Source organism: Microtus pennsylvanicus, chromosome 10 (assembly GCF_037038515.1).
Source record: "Microtus pennsylvanicus isolate mMicPen1 chromosome 10, mMicPen1.hap1, whole genome shotgun sequence".
NCBI lineage: Eukaryota > Metazoa > Chordata > Mammalia > Rodentia > Cricetidae > Microtus > Microtus pennsylvanicus.
The window spans coordinates 59071334-59096430 of NC_134588.1; the positions used below are offsets into that span (position 1 = coordinate 59071334).

The following is a 25097-nucleotide window of genomic DNA, read 5'->3' on the forward strand; positions in this document are numbered from 1 at the left end:
AGCAGATGCAGAGAAATCAAGATGAGAAGGCCACACTTAGAAAAGGTACCAAGCAACGTGGTTAAACATGGACAAGAATTATGGGTCAATTTAAGTTGTAAGAGCCAGTTAATAATAAGCCTGTGCTAAAAGGCCAAAAAAATGTAATTAATATAAGACTCTGTGTGTTTCTTTGGGATTGAATGGCTGCAGGACTGGGTGGAAAAGAAACTTCCATCTACTTGTGTTTGTGTGTGTGTATGTGTGTGTGTGTGTGTCTGTGTGTGTGTGTCTGTGTGTTCAATCTGGACTAATGATACTTCCAAATATACTTTTTGTTGCTTCTAGTTTAATAAGAAGATTCATTTGTATTTACCATTTAGAGTTCAAGGCTACCAATGTTTTAAACATCTCTAGATATGTTGTGGTCTAAGGCATTAATTAGATTCATAATAGAAAGTCATCGTGGGTATAAACTACAACCCTGTGGACCCGTAGAAGTATGATGTTCAACAGCTACATGTAGTCATGAGCCCTAAAAATGACAATATGTCATGGATACTGATGTAAGTGAAAAAAAATAAAGATATTAGGTTAATTGTTTCTGTTTGTTTGTACGTTCTTAATGTTATTGCTAGAAAAGCTGAAATCACCCATGTTGTTGGCATTAAACTGCCATTGAACAGTGCTGTTCTGGAGATGCTTACCATGCACCAAGATAAAGGATTCAGTTCTATGCCTAAATGTACCCCAGTGACCTTTTATCATCCCAAGTCAAAGACAAAGGAAGTGTGCTAATGAGGAGGAAATAGGCAGAGTAGCTTCTGTAATGCAGGTGAGCCTCCTCCCTCACATCTTCTAGTATCGTATTTCCTGTACAGCTCTTTGCTTCCCAGAGCCCCTGAGAAGCACCTGCTCTGACACCAGCTTTGAAGCTTCTCCGCACTGTCACACAGAAGGCACTTGGGTACATGCAATGCCAGCTGTGGGTGCCATATGGAAAACCCATACCATATACATATGTACAGAGTGTTTCTGAAGCCAGAAGGAGTGTAGAGGAGTGTGGAACCAGTCTAGCGTTATCTCTTCATTGCCTTTGAATATTTTAATCATTGAAGTATCTTTAAGCCATAAATAGAACCATGAAGCTAGTTAATTCTAAGTTAAAACCGAATGTGTACTTTTGTTTTTATATGGACATGGGACTGTGTACGGATTGTATGAAAATGTAGATGGAATGTTTAGATACAGATGGGTTTGACTTTCCACTGAAGTGTGTGGAGAAGGCTGTGCTCATGCACGGAGATGGAGTGTGTCAGTCTGCTCCTGCAGGGTTTCTTGTATGGAGGCAGAGAGTCAGAGATGAGGAAAGCTTCCTTTGCTGCCTCCACCTAGGCTATCTGCACTCTTCCTTTGGATGCCTGCCAGAAACGCTCAACATAGTCATTCGCTTTGACCGAGCCCAGCCTTGATGCAGCTCTCCAGCTACACAGCACACAGCAATGGCGCTATGAGGTCGTGGCACTGGCGGGTGCCAGGAATTGGGATGCATTTTCTTTGGAGTAACCTCTTTCCTTCTTATGTTCCTTCTACTTCTTCTAGGCAGGACAGGGCTGCTTGCTGATCTCTTGCCCAGTTTTGCTGTGGAGATTATGCCAGGTATTCAATCATTTAACTCTTTGTTTGCTGTCACTCCATCTGTCTGCTTCCGCACTAGTCACTAATATTGCTTGTTTGATTTGGGGGCGGGGTACATTTGCCTGCATAATGTTTGTTGTCTTTTTCCAGGATGAAGTAAGCCTTTGGATAAGCCTTTTGTGTGTCTTCTGTTCCTAGGCCCTAAAAAAATAATGGGAATTAAGGATAAGTGGAGATGGGGACCCAGACCCTCGGTGTCAGGCATGCAGTATCATTGGTCATGTTGAGGCCCATCTCAGTATTTCACCCATACCCAAACAGTTCTGTGTCCTTGAGTACTCCTTACTTCCTAAATCATATGCTTACCCATTCTCGAGTGTGCAATCATATTGCATTGCAGTGCCTTTTGTAACATTACCAAAACACCTTTTTTTTATACTTAGGAAAGACATGTACTCTTCCTTCCTGCCAAAGCATGCATTCACAGACCTGTATTGCTTGTATATTTAGACACAGGAAATCCCTAGGCATCCATGGACCATATGTCAAGATCACCTTCCTCAAATATATATATACATTTTTTTTCATGTAGCTTCAGGTGAAGGTACCAGTGTATGCACCAGTCTGGTGCTGCACTGTAACTTGTAATTGAAGGAGGTTCAAGGAGAAATAAAAATGAACTATAGAAAGGTTCATACCCATAGAAGGAATAGCAAGAAGTATGATTAGCCTTGATTTTTACCACATCTTTAAAGTCTTCGTGATAGCAACAGAGAGATATAAAATATCCCTGATCATTGGGTTTGGCTTGATTGAAATTTTGAGAAACGTCCAGAGCCTCACTAATTGTTTCCTATGAACTCGTTCAGTCCTTAACCTTTAGCCGGCCAAACAAACCCGACTTTTTCTTTGTTGATGCCCTCAAGGACACAGGGAGACATTCTCCTTGTAACCACCCTGATCAAAAGTGCCTTCAATTTGTAATCATGTATTTATTTACATAGATAAAAATGTCACAAGTAATGTTTCAAAGTAAAAATTGTATCTCCCAAGTCCACGAAAGAGTTTCTGTATTTTCTATACAGCCCTGTCCACCTCAAGTTCCTTCCCTTTGACTTCCAAGAACACGTTCACAGATTTATTTATTTATTTGCCTGATTAGTTATCGTGATGTGGGCACGGCTCATCTGGTACTTGCTGTGAGTCTCAGGCTAACCCTCAGTTCGTAGCAGCCTTGTCTTCGGTCTTCCAAGTGCTGGGATTACCAGCGTGCTCTACCAAACCCGGCTCACATAACATTGTTTTGTTTCTCAAGTGTAACTGGCTGGTCTTTTATCCTTCTATTCCCTATACTACTGCTTCTATGCCCTATAGCTGACCCAAACCACCTCAGAGAACCCCCACCTTCTTAAGTTATGTTACTTATAAGGCCCCATCTAAAGCCTCATGCTGTCTAATATCCTCAGCAAGAATCTTCTCCACACAGTTCAAGTCAGGCACAAAGTGGAAGAGAGGTTGGCCTGGACTTGAATGTATTGCAAATGGATAAATTGGGGGGGGGGCGGGGATTCAGAAAACATGAGATGTTTGTTTTTTCTCTGAGTGAGTGATGTTCCAACTAAAGGTCAAATGATTCGATTACTGTCATAAAACTTTTTACATGTAAAAGTTGCATTCTCAAGTTCCCAAATTAAAAATGAATTTAATAGAAGTCATAGTTAATAACCAAACTTTAAGAAAAACATTGTGTGCTGAAGGGATTTTGAATGGATGGCTTCCAATCATTTTGGTCCTTTAGCTTTTTAAAGAAAAGCATGGGTCACACCAGTCTGTCCAGGGCTCCAGGGACAAGGTGGACTCTTCCCAAGCCAAATAGCTTAATGTTAAGACAAGCCACGTGAGAGTCACAATCACCTTTATGCAAGCCAGATGCAATTTACTTCCTTTTACATCTTTTAGATGAGTAAATTAAGGACAATTCATGGTCAGCCTCAGACAGAGCTATGAAAATTATAGAAGTTGACAAACACATTAGCTAAGCTCATTTCAGCCTTGCCATTCATCAGTGGCCTGAACCACTTAATTCTTGGCTATGCTGGCTGGCACGGTCATCTTGAATGTGATCAAACCAAACCCCTGCATTGGGCATAGGGGCTGTGTCTTCTCTATCTTAAAATATGCCTCTTTTTTTCCCCTCACTGTGTATAGATATTGAGGTTTAAGCAAGAGTTTTGGATCTTTGCCCTGGTGCTAATGGCAGGAAAGATGCCCCAGGGAAGCAGATTAATGCACACTGAGCCCAGGCCCCATAAAGATGATCTCCACAGGCCATGGAGGCGCATTTCCTCTCTGTCCCCTCAAGATTTAGATTTGCAGATTTTGTTTGCTTGTTTGAGGTCTCATGTCCAGTGCAGGCTGCTTTGATCTTTCTGTCTTACTCAGCCTTCGGAGTCCTGGAACTGTAGGCGTGGACCGCCACATAAGGCAAGAACTCAGCTTATAAACAAGATACTTCATTATGAAGGATAAGCATTTACAGTCTCCACCAGTTAGGAACCCAGCACACAAGACCCCACTCCCAGCTTTTGTCCCACCTTTATTCTGATTCTCCAGTCAGGAGCTCCAAAGTCCCCAGTCACAGGGCTGGCTACTCAGTGTACCTCAAGAGACACAGGTTACCGTACTCTCTTTTCTCTGTGCCCTAGCATTTGTCACCCCGAGTTTTTCGTGAGTCTGGGGCCCCTCCAACCTGGCTAGTTGTCCTTTCTTTCCCCAGGTCCTTCCCACTCACCTCTTTTGCAGGGAGACGCCCATCCGTGTATGCCGTGCCCTGAAGGGGGGCTACCTCGAGTAGATTTCTTTGTGCATCCTTCCAGAGTGGGTGTTTGTCGGCCTGGTGATCCTGGGGATCTTCCTCTTCTTCGTGCTGGTGGGGATCTGCTGGTGCCAGTGCTGCCCGCACAGCTGCTGCTGCTATGTCCGCTGCCCGTGCTGCCCAGATTCCTGCTGCTGCCCCCAGGCCTGTGAGTAGGGAGTTGTGGGGAGATGTGGGATGAGCAAAAGAAATGTCACATCTCCATCTGACTGCCACGTGCCTTGAGTTCTTCCTCTACCCCTTACCTCTGGGTTCAGGGAAGACCATCCCTGCTCCCCTCCTCCCCTCCATGCACATCTGCATGCACATCTGTTGGTCCACACCAGTCATGCATTCCTAATGTTCATGACACTGTAGATTAAAGGAAGGGCAGGATCAGAATGGTGATGCTGTGGAGCATCCAGGCCGAGAAAACCTGCCCTGGGTCATCCTCCTAGATGCAGAGAGGTGTAAAATCTGTGACTTTTGGGCACCGTCCAGCACACACCCATACGCTTTATTTACTCATATGATGAAAATGGCCACAATAGGGACCAGTTCTCATTTAAGGATTTACAGGTTTAGCTTATTAGCCAAAGCCATGAAGGCATTGAGTTTGATATCCCAACCATAAACTAAATACATCTTGAAAGAGAGAGGTACACTCCTTCTTTGAAATCTTTAGGAATGAAATGGTGTTGGAAGGAACTGGATTACTGGCTTTGCTTTAGAAAACACAGACAGGAGCCGTGTGCATACACTGTGTTTGCTTTGCTCCTCCAAGAAGCATCCCTGGAGGATCCTTTGCTAGACCCCTCTGGAGGGAGCATGGGAGCTTATAGACAGGGTGGTTCCGGGGATACTGCCATGACAGCTTCTGGATCCACTTCAGGGTTGCTCGGTTGCCAAAGTCTAACCACTGCAGTTCCTCACATTGCTGCCCTTTTCATGGAGCCGGAGGATTCCAGGGAGGAGCGGCATTGGTGACTCTAGTGAATTAGTTCAGTCTTGGAGGAATGAGTACCTTTGTCTAGGCGCTCCCTTCGGAGAATGGAACCTCAGGGAATCGGGGTAGGAGGGTTGTGGAGGGTGGGACTATATAATCTCTCTCGCTCTTCATCTCCCTCCGCAGTGTATGAAGCAGGGAAAGCTGCCAAGGCCGGGTACCCTCCCTCTGTCTCCGGTGTCCCAGGCCCCTACTCCATCCCCTCTGTCCCTTTGGGAGGAGCCCCCTCTTCTGGCATGCTGATGGACAAGCCGCATCCACCTCCCCTGGCACCAAGTGACTCCACTGGAGGAAGCCACAGTGGTAAATGTAGTCCCAGACTGCCCCACCCCCTGTTTGACTTGGGCCCCTCGCTCATTCCTTGCTCATAGGCACAGTCAGCTCTTCAGTGATGTAGCTTTGGGAATCAGTGATCTCCATTCTAAATATGGGACCCTTCCAGCTGAGACAGGTATCTTTAGGAGCTCATATCAGGCTTTCCAAGGGCTACAGAACACTCTGACCCCTGCTTTCTTTTTTAATGTTTTTAGTAACTAAAACTCTAAAGGGAAGGAGTTTGCTACTTAAACTATGGTCATGTGGTTAAAAAGTGATCTCATCCCCCACCCTTAGTTCAGGACTGTACAAAGCACTGCGAGGGACAGCGGGCTGTAGAATATGGCTTCTCAAAGGAGCGAGTGGACCTTTATTAGGGCAATGAGATGCTGAAGAAGATGGTACTTAAAGTCCAAAGATGAAGAGGCTGGAGTTATTGCTGTCTTCATGGAGGACATGAGAGCTGAACTGGTCCAGGAAGGATGAGGAAGATTCAGGAAAACTGTGGAGACTGTTGACTGTCTCAGAACAGGAAGGTCGGTAGGATAGTCAGATTCCAGAGCACAGATGTGACCACATCAGTGTCCTGCTTGTTGGGCTGCCTGGAAGAAGATAGAAGGGTTCGCTGGGCGTTAGAGAGGACCTTGATACTTCTCCAAAAGAGATGGGGCTTAGTGGAGCAAACAAGTGAGAGCCGCTGTAGGCAGATTGCTGAGCGGAGAGATGGCAGGTGGTAAGGGGGGGCGGGGGAGGAGCTCGCGGGCAGAGAACCAAGCCCTAGACTACAATGTGCAGGTATGGTATATGAGCATCTGGCTTATACTGGAGACAACGGGAGTCGAAATGCCAAATCTGAGATGTCAAAAAATAAAGCCAAGGAAGACTTCAGAATGAGCCCATCATCAAGAGAGCCTCCCACGTTGCCCAGTGCTACAGATCATAGGCAGACCTTAGATGACTGGCAGAGAGGGCTGATTAGAGGGGCAATTCGCTAATTTGTGCTGAGAGTGGAGGCCAATGGGCAAAGTAGGGTGGAGAGGTAGAGAGCTGTGGAGATAGAGCTTTCCCAGAGACATTCGAACAGGATTGCAAGCTGCGGAAGCTGAAGACTGTAAGTGCCGCTGATTGAAGTGATTTCAATCTGTAGACGTGGGAGGTGAGACAGGGTAGCCAGCCCACGTAATGAACCCCCAATACCTGGCTGTGGCAGAAGTAGAGATCCTCAATGAGTAATTGGTGTTTGTGTTTGTCTCTTCCCTGGGACTATTAGTAGAATTCTGACGTCTAAGACTGAGAATGAGTCACAAACTAAGAAGAAAAAGCTAATGATTAAGGATGTGTAGGGAAAGCAAGAGATAAAGACAGCATAGTCCATTTCCCTGGAGGAAGGAGTGGGCAAAAAAAAAAGAAAGAAAAAGAAAAAACCCCCGAGTAGAACTTTATACATGCTTTCAATTGCTAATTTCTCTCTTCACCCCATGTCTTTTTTCTGTCTGGCCAGAACTCCTTCACCTTACTCTTTATTTAGTGAATAAGCACAATAAAATAAGTCTTATTAATAAACTACTGAGTATTTAATTATCTCCCCCCCATTTTGAGTAGGGGCCCAGGGGCTCATTGGATAGCCCTGGGTAGTCTGGAACTCGCTATGTAGATGAGGCTGGCCTTAATCTTCTTCATTCCTGCTTGTTGCGGTTTTAATCATTTGACCCCATCATATCAACCAAACTGCAATTAGAAGCAGAGAAATGAATTGACAAGAATCCCAATTCAGCGTGGCAGTGGCTGACTGGGCTGCTCACACTGCAGTGGATCCGTGCACAAGCGAGTTCTTCTGCCTTCTGTGCTGTCTCTTTAGCACAGGCTTTGTCCCTGCTGGGTGGCCCCCTTGATGACAGCAGTCCTTCTGAGCATTAGATATTTGGGGAGACAGAAGGTGTGTTTCATCTTTGTGCCACTTTTCCCAAAGTGAGAAAATGTCTCCCAGGAGCTTCCCCTCTTCTAGAAAGCCCCTTTCCAGCACTTTCATCTGAAAAAAAAAAGATTATGTCACACACCCATTCCTAAACCAGATGGGCTAGAGCTCACGAAGACCCAGCTCTCAGGCCCAGACAACTGTTTTCCTTAAAGTGAGCAAAGTCGGAGTCCATTTTTTAGCCAGGAAATAGAGGAAAGATGGCAACCAGTGTTGACCATAGCTGTTCAGAAACCATGTGATCATGCCATGTGTGTCTTGTGGCACCAGACAGAGTTCTTGATACTTCCCACGAGCACATTCCTAGACACATGGGCAGCATTAGTGATGATGGTTGGCCAATTTTCATTTAATGAAAACAGATTGGGCCAATGTAGATTATTCTTTAAAGAATACAAAAACTGTTAATAAATGCTGATTTATAAAAATATGAACTTCGTCTTTTTATATCTGTATGCTGCTTCAATACATGTTAGGGTAATCATCTAGCCACAGTAATTTTTGAGTTGTATTTGTATGCAACACTTTTTTGGGCATAAGTTAGGAAAGGCATCTGTGATGAGATATTTAGAAAAGAGCCCTTTAGTTACCACATGGGAGAGGATGAGGGGTGCCCTGATTCCTTTTTCTCGTTTACAGTGGCTACTCAAGCCCTTCTCTGTTACCAAGACTATGGATTTCAGGTTCTCTGCTGGATATCCACACTTGGTCTGTTTCCATAGCACAGTTCTACCCTTCTGTCTTAGTGACTCTTTCCCTCACGGTCAGGCCTCTCTCATGGAAATGCAGCCATTTGTAGAGCCCCCAACCCCAATGTTGCGTCTCACTTCTCTGCTCCTTGCAGCCACACTTCTTGGAAGTTCTTTTACCACTCAGTGTCTCCTTTACTTCCTCTTATCAACTCAGCTAATTTTTAAATCAAGCTGCCTGATTGCTAAATCCGATGTTGCATTGCAATCCTCAGCCTGCCTTGACCTCCCTAAAATGCTGGCCACCCCTGACCCAATTATCCTTCTGTGCTTATTTTCCTACCTGTTCTGCACGGTGCTGCTTTCTGACTATGTGTATCTTACTGGTGTCTGTGTCCTGCTTTTTCTATGGTCCGCCTCTCGGAAATGCTATCTACTGGTGTTCTTGCCTGGTCTGTGGCCCGCTTCCTCCAGCAAATCCTATCTACTGGTATTCTTGCCTGGTCTGTGGCCCTCTCTCCAGCAAATCCTATCTATTCCCATGGCTTCAGTCATCATCCATATGCTAAACATTCCCAGGCACGATTTTTTTCTGACTTCTCTTCTGCTGCTAAATCCCATATATCCTGAATATGCTGTTCTGTATATCTATTTCTGAATGTCCCCAGCTGGATGTCTTACAGGCATTTAACCTTAGCCTCTAGGAACTCAGTCTACTCTTTCCGCTTCGAAGTCTACATAGCTTATTTTAGTGGGTAGCATCATTGCCTGCCTAGCGACTCAAATCAGAAGCAGGAATTCCACTCTTATTCCTTGTTCTTCTCTTCTCATTTGGTACCAAGGCCTTTAGATTTATGCTTTAACCTTGAGTTGTTTTTATTTCCCTCCATCTCTACTGTAACTATCTTGGTCTTGGTTATATGACCTCCTACCTTGCATAGTGAAACCGGCTTCAACCCCTTCTGTTGCCTTGCTCTGGTCCATTTTATCTCAATATCCCTGCGCTCCATTCATCCTTCTGGCAAAAGAAGTGAGTAGACAAGTAGGCTTTCAAAATGTCATTTTAAAATTAATAGAGATGTGTGCCTATATATATGCCTACTGTACACAGAATATGCAAATTTTAAGAAGCACTTCTCCCACAATTGGACTGCTGTCACCCTGGGGGTGGAATCTGGCAGCTGTTCCGTCATCCATAAACAGCCTTACTGAGCTCATTAAGACAGGGCAGGAAGAACAAGCCTCTATCCATGGAAGCACACCTTGGAGACTGCCTGTGCAGGTTTACTAAGTCACATTTGGGCTATATATGGCGAAATTGGTTGAAAAGTCATCCAACCATAATTGGGTCAAAATAGCAACTTAAATTCTTCAGTAATAATAAGGGTTTTTTTATTATAGTTTGTCATCACTGGGAGTTTTCTAATGTTCTGTCTCTGGTAAAGCTGAAATTAGAAGACTAGTAAGAGAGGGCCTGAACCAAAGGGCTTGGGCCAGGCTGGACTGGAAACCAGAATAAATCACCAGTGACCCTGAGCTGAAACATCACCTGGGAAAGTCATTTTCTAAATACGCTACACTTTGGACAATAGTCTAGTTCATTTCTTGCTAAAATATCACCAAACTCCAAAGAGTTCTCTTGCCTTTAGATTATATATAAAAACCAGCCCAATACCATTTGGTTGGTTGGTTTGGGTGCATGTTAAATATATATTTATATATATGTAATGTATATAGACATATACATGTAATGCATGTATATATAGATATATTATTTTTGCTCTATAGAAGTATAGAGTATATTATAATATATTAGGTAAGTATATTATATTCTTACTCTGTAAGGTTTTTGATGGCTTCAAATGTGTTATATAGTTCAGGCTAGCTCCAACTCAGGGCAATCCTCTGGCCTCAGTTTTATGTATGCTGGGATCATAGGCATGTGCCACAACACATGACTCTACATGTTTTCAAGTTAAGGATAATCTGTAACTGGGGCTGGTAGCACACACAAATCCAGCACAGTGGAGACAGGCCAGAGGAGCTACAAATTTGAGACCAACCTGGACTGCATAGCAAGTTCAAAGTCCACCAATTCAAAAAATCTTACAAATTTTCCCTGCCCTCATAGACATTATAGTCTTAGAAATTTATAGTTTAATTAGAAAATTGTAGTCTAGTAGCAAGGTTTCTGGAGGCTTGCTGATGGAAATAAAATGGGTAAGAAATGCAGAACAGTATATAGAAAAACTGTAATGCGGTCAGAAAGGAAGTCTGTGCTGGAGAGGATCAGAAAAGGTTTTCTGGTGACTCATATGCTCTGGAGCACATATGTGACACAGAGCCAGATTCTATGGGAGTGAGAGAAGAGTTTGTGTGCTGTACAATCAAACAGCTTATAATTTTATATAAAAATAGCCACACCCTTTAAAAGGAGAAATGTCTTGATTTTTAGCAAGTAAAACCAAACGGATGATGCTCTTAGAGTCTGACGAGCAATCGTTTGCCTCTGTCTTTTGACAAATTAGAAGAATTTAACTCTCTGAAGTCTCCCGGCTGCTGTGAGGGAGAAGTCGAAGCTGAAGTAGTCTGCTGCATACAGCTCTTTATGATGCCAATATTGAAAGCCAGAACTGTCATCTTCCCCCGAGGCTGTAGTTGCTGTCTGTGGCTTCTCAGAGATTGATAACCATGTGCACAATCTCATCTGTATCACAATGAGGAGTGTAATTTATCCTAATGACACTGAAGACAACCTAATCTCTAATCCAAGTTTCTCCAGCTGTTGTTCAGCATAGCGCTCTCTCCTCTCTCTCTCTCTCTCTCTCTCTCTCTCTCTCTCTCTCTCTCTCTCTCTCTCCCTCCCTCCCTCCCTCCCTCCCTCCCTCCCTCCCTCTCTCTCTCTCTCTCTCTCTCTCTCTCTCTCTCTCTCTCTTTCTCTGAGACAGCTGGTACCTAGTTACAAATAGCATCAGCCATCAGCCCCTCCCTAACCGGTGACCTTTATTTTGGTGACACTGAAGATTTGCCATTAAAGTGCTTCCCATATGAAGAAGACCTGGCAGAGCCAGGGCTGCAGGTAGAGTGGACCCTCCCTAATGCCTACAGCCATGCTGGTGTTCTTTCTTTAGATGATTAGTAATGGCAGCCACAAAACCTTCTTGCTTCCTTGGGCTACCTACTATTCAAGCCCTTCCCTCCTTGGTTAACACTCTCCAGTCAATCACCTACATAGCTTCCTGTGCCATACTTTGTAATCCACACAAAAACAAAACAAAACAAAAACCACTTGCTAGTCCAAATTTATTCACACCTTCATTCATTCGTCTGAATGTGCATGTTTTGAGTGGCTAAGACGTGCCAGGCTCTGTGTTAGATGCTAGCGATACATAGGTGAACAGAAGAATCTAGTAATTGATTTCCGGAAAGTTACGGCCTATGGATTAATGCTTACAAAGAATACACTTTCCAAAGGAGCCATGAATCCTTTCCCTTCCTAGTCTGGGAGTAATTTAGCCAACTTTTAGTATTCGTTATATGCGAAACACCATCGTAGGCACATGGACATCTTAAATCATAATATCTTCTGGAATTTTTAAAGAAGATTATGCTCATCTATATAAAGAACTTGGAATGAACTAGAATATATTAAGGCCTATAATACAAATTCAAATCAAATGATTTTTAAGTTAGGGAAAAGATTGGAACAGAAAGAGACAGAATTAGAAGAACCAAAGGAAGCTCTTTTGGTGAGGTGGCATTTAAGATACCCTAGTTCATTGTGGAACATTCAAGTGCTCCACTAATTAGTTTTTAGTTGTCTTCTCTTGAAGTCATTGCATGGAAACTGAGTCCTGATGGGTCTTCACCCCCCGAAGGTCCCTCGGGAAACCAGTACCAGCATGCCTGTAAGATGCCCAGACTCCTGATTTGTAGCTCTTCACCTCATCCATCAGACATAACTGCCTTGGTACAGACATAGCAGTTCTGTGGGATAATTGCATTTTAATTGAACAGTCTGTACCACTCTGTGAACGCCTCTGCAGAAATGGAAGAATGTGTAGCTTGATAAATAAAATCATTTCTGCTAAAAATTCCTTCTGCAGAGGGTTTATGGATGGACCTCAACTCTGGGAGAAGGTGCCACTGAAAAGTATGTGCTGGGGACTTATTCATTTTTTTTTCTAAGTCATTTGACAATTTGAGATGGACATGGCCTGCCTAGTGTTTTCTCACACAGAAAATGTGTGCACCTGCAAATGGGTGTGTGGGTGGCTTTCTTCTTCAATGCCCAGGCCGTGATTAGAGCCTGTAGAATTTTAGATTTTGATCTTCCATGTAAATAGCCGGGAGGCGAGCTTTGTCCATAAAGTCATGCATCCAGAGACATAAAACACCACTTTTATTGAAAGTATATACATTTCTGTGGTTTCCTTATTTTTGTGATGTGCACCACTGTGGGAACAGGGAATGTTGGAGTGGGATTGTTCGCTACCGTTTTCCACCCCTGCTGGCTAGAAGACAGGGCCATGCTTCAGGCCACATGATCTCTGGAATACCCAAGACCGCTGCCCACTTGGGGCTTTACTCTCTTGTCTTCTTCATCTGTCTCTTTAAAAAACAACTGATAAACAAAAAACAAACCCTGCATCTCCTTCCATACTTTAGGGGAGGTATGATGCCCTAATCCAGCTAAGCTTCAGTCAACGAGACCACATGATTTCATGCCTGGCGCTGCCAAGCCAAATATTTCTGGTCATGTTCTAAAATCCTCCCTCGTCAAGGTTTTTCGACCACGAAATGTGGCTGGCGGCAGTCCTCACTTGCATGGCTGCAAGGAACAAGCACACTTGTAACCATTCAGCAGAGAACCTGGCACGTTCTCAGTGTCCAGTACGGATTGTCTGGTTGCCCCTTTCTCATCTTCATCCGCGCCCCTCCCCCATCTGTCCATTATGTCTGTCGTTGTCTGATCACCCTTTGGGCTGGTGTTGGGCTAGACTTTAGGGATCCGGGACATGAACAGCCGTGGTCTCTGACAATGTGAGGGATGGAGATGGAGAAGATGGTGTTATTTCCCCTGCTTTAGTTTTGTTTTTTCATTAAGCCCTGCAAAATAACACCTGTCTCGAGCCACAAAGCAGCGGGTCGAATTAAATTCGTCACATGTAAAAGATGGCGTTTTCTTTTCCTAAAAGGAAAAGGCTGAGGAAATAAAATGGAAGTGTGATTAGAGATTCATGTGTTGTGCGGCTTGTTTTGTGCTCCTGTGTATGTCGTCTAGAATCTAATATTAGCTCTCAGGCACGCACCATCCAGCTTAAGGAATTTTTTTCCCATCTCCCAGGCAACTAGAGGCTTTTGGTTTGCCTTTGTGAAGGTCTGTGCCGCTTGGGGAGCTGTCTTAAAGTTCTGTGCACTTCTACCAAGTGACAGTGGGAACCTCATGCTGGAGAGTGACATGTGCCCTGGGCTTGGAAAGGGGTCTTTATCTCCTTTCTTTTTCGTTTGAGCTTATTCCTCCAGTGCATCTCAAACGCTTTGCAGAGGCAAGCCTTCAGGATAGCTGTGGAAGGTCAGACAGCAGGAAGGGAAGGATAACAAATGGCCGAAAGTGAGCTGCAGTGGGGTTTGGTTTTTGGCCTCCAGGTTCTTTGTTCCAGTCCTCTGGTAGAGGATCTCACTTGTGCCTCCTGCGTATAAACTATAGTGTTATTATTTCTGGGTGAGTCCGAAAGAGTTGTTCTAACTGGGAACCATGTTTTCTGCTTGGCAGAATGAATGGAGCCATCCCTTTCTTGCTGCCCTGTTTTTAGCTCACTCTCTTGTGCTTTTTCCTCAACAGTTCGAAAAGGTTACCGGATCCAAGCTGACAAAGAGAGAGACTCCATGAAGGTCCTGTACTATGTCGAGAAGGAGCTGGCTCAGTTTGATCCGGCCAGAAGGATGAGAGGCAGATGTGAGCATCTGTTAATTTTATGTGACCTGTGCTTCATTCAGGATTTGGTAACTAAAGAGGATATGGGGGTCACCATATTTGAAGCTCTGAGCCAGCCCATTCGTGACACCACCACAGAAAGTACCTGAGTACGCGGAAGGGAATAGGACTGCTAGCGGGAAGGATGGGACGATCACGTGCGGTTCATGTTGTGTCTGCCAGTGGGGCGGTCCGTGTTGATTGCTGTGGTTTTGTGATCCTGGGTTTAAAATGTTTCATTAGAACAGTCCTCTGACAACCCCCTTTAAGTAATACTCAAAATAGTCGCTTAAGATAAGGGATGGCTCAGTCAGTAAAGTCATTGCTTGAGCAAGTGTGAGCACCCATGCTCAGATCCCCATCACCCATGTAAAAGCTGGGCTAACATCACATCTACAGCCCCAGCCCTGAGCTGACCGAGACAAGCCCATCCCTGGAGCTCAATGGGCACCCATTCTAGCCAGTCAGTGAACTAAAAGACCCTTTCTCAAAAACTAAGATGGAGCAGATCGAGGCAGCTACTATGACAACCTCTTGCATTTACATAGATGAACAAGCTCACACACGCATCTGAGCAGACACACCAAAGATGTGACTATTCAGGGTGAGCTGTCCCCAGCGTGAGGGGCCCCCGTATAGCAAAACCACATGCTGACTTGCCACATGGAGGCTGCAATGAAAATGAAAGAACTCTGGTAAATGAATCTAGGAGAAAGAAGCTGGCGGTCCTCTGAGATGCCCAACCACAGAGATTGTGGGGTGAGCAAAGAAGCCGTGCCTCTTGTCAAAGAACGTTTTAATTACTAAGTCTGTTGGTGGCAGGGCCCCAGCCCTTAACTTACCCATAGCCCTGGAGACGGCAGCTGACACTGCTGATTCTTTAGAGTGGGCTCCAAATTACCGTCTATCATGGGAGGCCGCGCAAGGCAGGTCTGACTCGGATGGGCTAATTATCAAGAGGATGCTGGTAAGCCTGGCAGTGAGGTCACTAGGCACTTTCTTTGAACCCTCTTCTTCTTGGAATCAGCAACAGACTTGATGGAGCTGTTGGGAAAACAGTCCCAGACTAGAGGAACCTTATTCAGATTAAGGACAACATATTCCACCCAGTTTACAATTCTAAATTCATCCTGTCTGTGTTGCAGCCATTGCTGCATCCTCCCACCAAACTGACTATAAAAAGACCATCTCCAGATTGGAATGTCAGGAATGCAGATGTCAGTGCACTTGACAAGCTCGTTGTAACAGCATTGTTTTGGGTCTCTGTAAGGAGACAGAGATCCTAGATCAAGGAGAAGCTGGGGCAAGCAATCCACCAATATCATGGCTTAGAGGAAAAGCTAATAACTATGATTAAAAGCAAAAAATGGGCTTGAGTGTGTGTGATGTTTCTGGACTTGACTACCTGGATCCAAATGGTCTTCAAAAACTGGGTGGTGTCAACGTAATGGAATCTCAGAGTTGAAAGGGATCCAGAGCTGGTTGGTGTCAACCTGTGCAGTGTTCAAATGAGGTATCAGAGGGCTTGGAGTGTAGTAACGGAATTAGAAGAACTTAGGTGGTTCCCAACCTTGTGACTTATATACAAAACCTTTTGAGCTAAGCTGAGATTGGCCTCCTAGCCATAACACATGTTGAGAATATGGTGGCTGATTGTTGAGACCTTAGGTCATTACTGACTCCACATCCTTCATAGAGGAAGAAATAATCGAGGAAGGGAAAATAACCACCGCCAGGACTAGAACCCAGATCACCCAGCACCTCCAGGTTAGCAGGGCAACATCGGTGTGGAATGGCCCAGTACTAGAGTTCACTCTAGAAGTCAGTTCCATCCTGAAGAGCAAGAAAGCCCCAGAGCAGATCATGGCATGGTCAGTCTGGAAAATCTCATTAAAAAAATAGATACCTTGGTTTCACAGATTCTGTAAGAATTGGGGGCTTGAGGTCCAGGTTCATGATTCTGTAGGCTGCTGGGATTCTCCTTTGTGTTGCCTTTATGGTAGCTACTCCTCAATGTTTACATTCTGGGAACATCTATATCTGGAGACCGTAAACAGTATCTCCTGGACACAGGCCTTTCTACTTCTGATTTTTAAAAGGTTTTATTGAAACACAGCCAAGCTCATTCACTTATGTATCTTCTATAACTTCTTATTGAATGGTTAGACTGAATGATTATAACCAGTATGGCTCATAAAGCCTACAATTTCCTGCGCGGTCTTTACAGAAAATGTTTGTGTGCCCCTGTCCTAAAATGACATTATTAGATGTCTGTCAAAGGGTACATCAATGTTCGTATTCGCCTTGGCAGAGATTTTCATGTGGTAGATAACCTGAACAGCTTGTTACTGTGAGCGGTCAAAAGGTGACAGTACGGTCTGAGGGCATGAAAATGTCGAATATTCCCTGAAATTTAGAGACAGTTCTGATCCAACAACAATATTGTTTTTGCATTGGTGGAGTGTGTTTTAAAGTTGGGGTTTGTTTTTTGGTATGCTTACTAGGAAATTGGAATTCATGGGAATTATGAGGGAATGTTCTAGATTTTAATCAATAGTCTATGAGATGTTTTCTTTTAAAACGGGCATCAGGGTTGGAGAGATGGCTCAGAGGGTAGGAGTGCTTGCTGTGCGGGCATGAGGACCTCAGTTGGGATCCAGACATCTATGTCAAAATCTGGGCATGGTTGCAGTTCCAGTAACCCCAGCTCTGTAAGGAGGCAGAGACAAGAAGATCATTGCTGGCCACCAGCCTAGCTCCAGATTTAGTGTGAGATTAGGTGAACACAAAAGTCTTCTGACTTCCAGATGCATACACACAGGCAAACACCAGACACACACACACACACACACACACACACACACTCACAATTAAATTGACAGTCTATCTCTTTAAGAGGTAGATAAGTTTAAATTTTCATTATAACTCAAAAACCAAATGATCGCATGAGTAACTTTCCATTCCTGTGTGTTCTTGGTAAGACAAGCCTAGGAGGTCCTGCTGTTGTCCAAAGTTCCTCTGCTCCTCCCAGTATCACTGGGGCTGCAAAGGAAACCTGAGGTACACATTTCTGCCTTCCCACATCTAATCTTGGCTTACCTTTCTCTCAGCAGCAAGGACTTTAAACTAGTAAATGTTGTTTTTAATAATATTTTTGAATCTCAATGAAAAGGTTTAAAAAACAAGTAGATCCAGTTACATTGCAAATAGGTTCACTGGATTTGTTTTTTAAGGAAAGTGAAATTCAGTACATTTCTAAGTTCTAGAAATAATCAAATTTTCCAGGGTTTTTTTTCCAGCCTAGATCATAATTCTGGTCCTAGTTCCTAAATGCCCCATGCACAAATCTAATTAGAAAACAAGAAAGCCGTGAGTAGGCACCTTGGTAGCTTTTTAGGCTGGAGCCAGAGTTCAAACTCCAGGCCAGTGGACATAAAGGCGAAATTCATTCTCCTTATCCCCAAACTTTTAGCCTGGCCACTCGTGACCACATAAACCTGGAGTACTTTGGTAGGAAGGGGAAGAGACCTTAGAAGTAGATCTGGTGCTACTTGGGCGGGATATTACAGGTTCCTACATGAGCCTGGTCATAAAGGTAAGTGTACTGAAGCCAGGTGTATACACACTCTTGACCTTGACACTGTGCTCTTTGGGGAGCAGAATGGTGGGAGGAGGGCAGAATGGTGGCCATACTAAGCCCCTTTCTCGGGACTGGGCCAGCAGTAGGGAAGATGCTATGAATGATGGCTTTTTTCCCCCTCTTTGTCTCTTTTGGCCCAACATGGCTGGGATCCTCAAAGTTCATCACAGAAATTATATAGGACGGAGAAAAACATTTGAACAAGGGTGGTGTCGTAGGAGGCCAGCTGCAGGCAGCCTGAGTTCTGGGAAGCCGGCCTTAGGTGGAACAAAGGCCATTGTCTTCCTATTCCAAGAACATCATGTAGGATGGGCTCCCCCTCTGTAAACAAGTTGGGGTTGAGCTGGAGCCAAGTCCAGCTGAGCTAGGAACACGAGTCCCACCATTGCAGACTGCAGCACACACTGGCCAGGTCCAAGGCCCTCGGGCAGGAGTTTCCGGGGTATTCCACCTCAGCCCTTCACGGCATTCCTTTCCTAATGTGTAGAAAACTCTGTGATGCCTGCTTCTGTGTCCCTGCAGATAACAACACCATCTCAGAACTCAGCTCCCTGCATGACGAGGACAACAACTTCCGCCAGTCCTACCACCAGATGCGGAGCAAGCCGTTCCCTCTGTCTGGGGACTTGGAGAGCAACCCTGACTATTGGCCTGGTATCATGGGAGGCAACAGTGGCACCAATCGGGGGCCAGCCCTGGAGTATAACAAAGAGGACCGAGACAGCTTCAGGCACAGGTGATGGCTGTCGGTGGGCAGGGGCCACCATGTGTCTAGTCTAGATTCTTCTAGCACGTCTCTTTCTATGGGCTGTGGGATAGCTCTTTCTTACAGATAATACAACCCCAGTGAGATCGTGTGTGAGAAGTGCTCGTTTAAGACTTTTTGAAATGTGTGTCTTAGGCCCCTTAATGAACCCGGACATTGCTTTCCTCATGTTTTGTCCTATAACCAGCTGTCATCTCCATTGTCCGGGTCACTTGTCAGACATCACATTGGCATCCTTGTAATTAATCCTTTTACTTCTAAAAGTCAGCTACTGTTATTGTTCGTTTTTAAAGGCAAGACAACAGAAAGTTCCAGACGCTAAGAAATTTGCCAGGGTGATAAGCAATTTAACAGTTTGGGAGACACCTTCATCCCTGACTGGCACCTTCACCCATTCTCTGCCCTTCAAGGACAGTAGGCCCCCACCTTTCTTTTACCATTACAGAGGTCTCTTTGGCCTCCTGACTTAATAGGTAACTTGGTCCTTGGCTCTGAGGGAGAGACAGTCCTCTCTATGTCATCAAATATTCCAGTCTCCAGGGACCAGAGTTGCTGTGGCTGTGAGGGTGGGCAGAGTGTGTGGCTGTCACCCAAGGGTCTCATCAAGATCAGAAGGTGATCTGTTTCAGCACTACCCAGATTGCAAGGTATTTTCAGATACGCAACTCCATCCTGGTCTGTCATACAAACGTATGAAAGAGCTAGGGTTGCCCTTGCTGGACATACAGCATGCAAGGTGCCGAGGTGACTCATCCTCCTGGGTGGAGGGCAGAGGCTGGGCCTCTGGAACACGGGGGTATCCTGCAAGGTTTCCCTCGCAGATGCAGTAACCAGTGACCATCTGCCTGCAGCCAGCCGCGCTCCAAATCCGAGATGCTGTCGCGGAAGAACTTTGCCACGGGCGTGCCTGCGGTGTCGATGGACGAACTGGCGGCCTTCGCAGACTCCTACGGCCAGCGGTCGCGACGCACCAACGGTAACAGCCACGAAGCTAGGACCGGGAGCCGCTTCGAACGCTCCGAGTCGCGGGCCCATGGCCCCTTCTACCAGGACGGCTCGCTGGATGAGTACTATGGGCGCAGGCGCAGTCGCGAGCCTCCGGGAGATGGGGAGCGTGGCTGGCCTTACAGCCCCGCGCGTCGCCGGCCACCCGAGGATGCTCCTCTGCCGCGCCTGGTGAGCCGGACCCCGGGAACCGCGCCCAAGTACGACCATTCGTACCTGAGCAGCGTGCTGGAGCGCCAAGGGCGATCCGAGAGCACCAGCCGCGGTGGCAGCCTGGAGACGCCGTCCAAGCTGGGTGCGCAACTCGGCCCGCGCAGCGCCTCCTACTACGCCTGGTCTCCTCCGGCCACTTACAAGCCCGGGGCCAGCGAGGGCGAAGACGAGGACGATGCTGCGGACGATGACACGCTGCCTCCCTACAGCGAGTTGGAGCTGACCCGGGCCCCGTCCTACCGTAGCCGCGACCTGCCCTTCCACAGCAATTCGGAAAAGAGGAGGAAAAAGGAGCCCGCCAAGAAAACGGTGAGGGTGAACTCTGAATCCTCCAGAACTGGGTGGGGGTTGTGGGGATGCAGATGCCCTGGCGGGAAATAAGGGGTTAGGGTCACCAAGTCATCTACTTCACTCTTTTCAGGGTCAGGTGGAGGAAGTAAGGGTGTGACTCTCAAGAGACAACAACAGCAACAAAACATATATATATATTAAACAACACTATATATATATTAAAGTAGATAATATGTAGGTTATTGTAAGAAAGGCTTTCAAAATCGTCTCCGCTGGCCTTTACCTGGGTTTTCGTGGTCTGCATGTAAAATATTCTATGCATGCTTATGTGGACATTCTTCTCTCTCAAAGAGCACACATCCCAGAGACACCAACCAAGGACAACTTCCTTCCTCCTGATTATGACTGAGTATATGCCGGGTACAGCACCTTGCATGTGTGAAGGAAGCCTTTGCCTCCGCTCAATTCTCCTATAAATGGACTTATATAGACTTTACTGCTTCTTTGAATGAAAGAGCACTCTGCCCTTCCTTCAGCCCCTGAAAGTGAGCTGTGCACTTCAGAAAAGTTGGGGAACAGTCACATGTCTACAGAGCGGCACCAAAGTACTTCTGTTCCCTACCTCCCCAACACCACTCCCACACACATATACGGTGTGCTTTGGATATCACTCTCCATGCCGAGAATTTCTGTTTATCAGGTAGCCTGCCCACTCGGCATTTTCTTTTCCCCATTCTAAGCTGGGCTGCCTGTCTACCTTCTCAACTTTTTCCTTTTTGGTGGGGCGCAAACGTAGGGCCTTGCCCATGCCAGACAAGCACTCACTCTACCCCTGAGCTGCATACACCTCAGGGCTGAGTGGATTGTTTTGTTTTTGTTTTTGTTGTTGTTGTTGTTTTGGTTTTGTTTTTTTGAGCATGCAATATGGAGAAAAAGACCATGGACAGGAAAAAGGTGTTTGGCTTTATTATTAACTTCCCCTACACAACTGAGTATCTTTTGTTGTCCTTGAACTAGAGAAATGCCATGACCAAGGTACCGTGAGCGAGGAGGAAACTTTGAGGTGACTCAGGTTAATGGCACACCACCCACACTTAGTGTCATAGCGTTCCAACCGTCATTACTCTGCAGGCAATGGAAACTTATCCTTTGGCCATGGAACTGAGCTCCATCCGATGTATACTGACTTTATTTTCTGGGCTTTGGAATAATCATCACACATCTAACAAAGTCCTGAATCAAGGCGTGCCTGGCTTTGTGCAGGTTCTCAACTCTCCCAGTTAGCAGTCAGTTGTGTCTGCTGCTCTGTGGGTCTGGGGTTTAATGTGGGACTCTTTCTGCTTTTCTCTAGAGTGACTTTCCAACCAGAATGTCCCTTGTGGTCTGACGGTCTCAAGATGCATCTCCGGATCCCTAGAAATCAGATGCAGACTGCTGGGGCAAGGCACAGATCTGAGAGCCAGCAAGCCTAGGACCTTCTCTAACCAACAACCACCCTGGAAGATGTGCTGATCTCTGCTTTAGGAAGGGATAGGAGGCATCCTTTAAGGGGGCTGATTTCAAATCCTAGTGCCCATCTAGCTTGAGAAACTCACCAAGAAAACAATGATGTGTGAGAACATACCACATAATAATCCAGAGTTTATCTTGCCCCAATTTACCCCCCCCCCTCCCGCTTCCTTAGCAGCATCAAGACTCTATGCCCAGTTCTGAAACAGGTAGCTTTGGACCCATGACCTCTAAACACTGCTATGCTTATGGAATGTTTTTCTACAAGTGCTGTTCTGTGCTTAGAGGCAGAAAGTTTTATTGCTACCGTTAGAAGACCTTCTGCTCACAAGAGAGATAACCTCAAGGTAAAATGTACCTTTTATCCCCATCACTTTCAGTCACTGGTCAATGAGTCTTGTTATGCTAAAATCAGAAGGCCTTTGGTGAGCTTAGTGGCCGTGACCTCCTGGGCAATCACAGAAATGACTCCAATTTGCTGCTCTGACTCACAATTCTTAAGTGGCCAGGACAAACAGGATAGCATTTTGCAACGCTGTCTAAATGGTCTTTCTTTTTCCATTCAGGCGACGTAAGCTGCTTTTCATCTTTCTGTTGTACACAGCGGCACCCAAGCCTTGAACTCCTAAGGTCTCTCTCCCTCTCCTCTTCTCCCCTCTCCAGCATTTTTCAGAGGCTGGTGTGTCTGAGGGTGTTCCACTCCGCTCTGCAGTGTGAATAGCTTGTCATCGGGTGCCTTTGACAGATGTTTAAAATACACACGTGAAAGAGAAGGAGAAAAAGAGAAAGCGATGATACAAGCTGAAAAATGGGAAAGGATTTAAGAGGAAAATAACGTATAGTCTCATTATATCTTGAATGTGGGCTGCTTTCCCCACAAACACACTCTGGTTTTTTGTTGTTTTTTTTTTTGTTTTATTGGATTTGCACTTCATTTACAGATGATTTCTGCCACCCTGATCCTGCCACTGCAGGGCACCAGGGATGTGGTGTCTACATCTTTTGCCCTCACTGGCCTGCCACTGTAGATGCTTTGGCAAGGGAGACACCGCTTTCTCAGCAAGAAGCATTTCCTCTTCCTACCCTTGCAAAAAGTGATTGGTTTTGCCTAACTTCCAAACTGAGAAGGCTCTGGACTTTGTAACATGTGTAAACTGCCAAAGTAGCCGCAAACGCTTCCCTTTTCGAGTTCCTGTGCATGGAGTTTGTCCTCTCTCGCTGCTCATGGACCCGAGCAAATGTACCTGAACCATCTGCCCTACGTGGTGAGAGAAGAGCGTGGCCGTTGTTGTTGTTGTGTGTGACAGTAATTATCAACTCAGCAGACACAGAAGAGCATCTAGTCACGACCAACAAAAGAACTGCCTAGCTGAGCCAAGCCCAAACTGGGGGTTCCCAGTTGAAAAAAGAAGTTTGGTACTCCTGTGTGTTCCTTTAACCTCTCTCCTGTCAGAATGCTTGGCCCTGAATCGGTTACTCACCCAATCTTAGGTGTCCTACAGCCTTCACTTTGTTTGACAGACTTTGCAGTTTGCATGTTTGTGGTGAGTCACGTGATTGGGTGACATGACTGGAGGAAGATGATACTTGCTATCCCACAACCCAGTGGTCGTCTATTCTCTACTTCCTAATCTGTGTATAGCCTCTGAAGAAGGTTGGTCAGAATTTCCTCAAGACTTTTCCAGGACCACCTGACGGGAATTCCAGAGTCTGTTCTTCTAGTATCCATTGTTTCTCATGACATTTCCAAAAAAAAAAAAAAAAAAGGTCCCATGTATGTGATGGGTGAGGGTTGGAGGGATAAGCTAATATCACTGCCTGGAGGAGTATTGGCCTGCCAAAGGAAGTCATGGTTACTTTGGCCTGAGCTAGGTGGAACAGGAAGATACTTCAGCCCAGTGCTGGCACTTCCAAGGGCTGGAAGACAAAAGCCATAACCCTGGTGCTGAGTTTTAGGCTTGATAATGCCCCTGGCCTCAGAAAGCCTAGATCTGGTCTGTCTGTTTGGGCTCTAAATCCAACAAAAACATCATTTCCTAATCACCAGCTTTTGAGTTCAACCTGCTCAGGCACTTTTGAAGAATATTGGCTAGCTGCAGTAGCTATTGCTATACTGAGCACTGTGTCAGGTTGCTGAGCACCAAAGAGCCCCATAGCACAGGCTTCAGAGACCAAATATATTGCTTTGGAAAGCCAGGGGCATGTATGAGCTAGGTGAGAGCTGAGGGGAGCAATAGTAAAAACTGTTAAAATTGGAAATATAACGTTCCAAGGCAACAAGACTATAGGCCGGCAATTTAAAAAAAAAATCAATGTAAAGATGATAACAGGATTTTTGAAATAACTGGGGGAAGGGGGGCAACAGATTGCTCTTTGTAGGGCTGCATAAATCATTTGGGCTTCCAGACCTTCAGTAGTGGGGGAAAGCAGTTGTTTCCGGGTATGTGGATAGGAGATAACGCTGAGCAGACAAGGCAAAGCTGGCTGTCCTCCGTGCCCTTGACTTTTCTTTATACGGCCTTTTGTTTCTTCTCCACATAGTGTGTCCTGCATAGGAAGTGCCTCTACGTATTAGTTCCTTTCCTGTTTGTCTAGGGCATAAGGTAAGTCTGGTATAAGATGTGATCTCCATCCACTTGAGTCCCTACAATTTAATAAGGATGCTCAGATATGCCCAAGAAAGGATAAGGATATTTTATGCATATGATCGGAAATAGTGCTATGGATAAATTATAATAAACCCAGAGATTTAAATTTTTTAAACTTAAATGAAAATATTTTGATATTTAAGTGTTGTGTTTGTCCATCCATCCCATTTTTTGGGGGGACTTTGGGGGGGACATGCTCAGTGATCTGCAAAGCCAGGCTGTAAAACTGAGCTGTAAAGAGATAAAGGAAAAGGGGAGAGGGCTGAGTGGCAGGGCACCTGGAGGGCTGGTGCTGGAGCTCCTGTCTTTGTCTCTGAGTCACAGCTGAGTCAGGGACAGGCTGGAGGAGGAAGTGTGGAAGCAGGTGGCGGGAGGTGTCCCGTGGTGCTCAGAGTTCTTCTCTGGGCTGTGTAGAGACTCATTAGGAGACTGAGGATGGTAATCAGTTCTTCCACCCAAGCAAGCCCAGGGGGAGCTCAGCATCTGGTCCTCTGAGTATTTGTATCTCTAGGTTGGGGTGCAGGATTTGTGCAAAAGCAAGAAGTCTCACACAGTCTGGGTGTCTCTCCTCGCTTCTTATGATCCCCACTCT

General features: G+C 45.5%; 1 protein-coding gene across 4 annotated transcripts in view; it reads left to right on the forward strand.

The window, feature by feature from the left end:
• The window catches only part of Ildr2 (immunoglobulin like domain containing receptor 2), a 58277-nt gene extending 33630 nt beyond the window's left edge, over nucleotides 1-24647 (forward strand). The window contains exons 4-10 of one of the 4 annotated variants that reach the window (XM_075988502.1): nucleotides 1582-1638; nucleotides 4494-4640; nucleotides 5604-5780; nucleotides 14302-14415; nucleotides 18596-18809; nucleotides 19691-20366; nucleotides 21700-24647. In XM_075988502.1, the coding sequence (XP_075844617.1) occupies nucleotides 1582-1638; nucleotides 4494-4640; nucleotides 5604-5780; nucleotides 14302-14415; nucleotides 18596-18809; nucleotides 19691-20366; nucleotides 21700-21735 (1421 nt within the window). In that variant the 3' untranslated portion in view covers nucleotides 21736-24647. The remainder of the gene's footprint in view (nucleotides 1-1581; nucleotides 1639-4493; nucleotides 4641-5603; nucleotides 5781-14301; nucleotides 14416-18595; nucleotides 18810-19690; nucleotides 20367-21699) is intronic. The other 3 variants (XM_075988505.1, XM_075988503.1, XM_075988506.1) reach the window with 3 other exon arrangements.
• The last annotated feature ends 450 nt before the right edge of the window (nucleotides 24648-25097 follow it).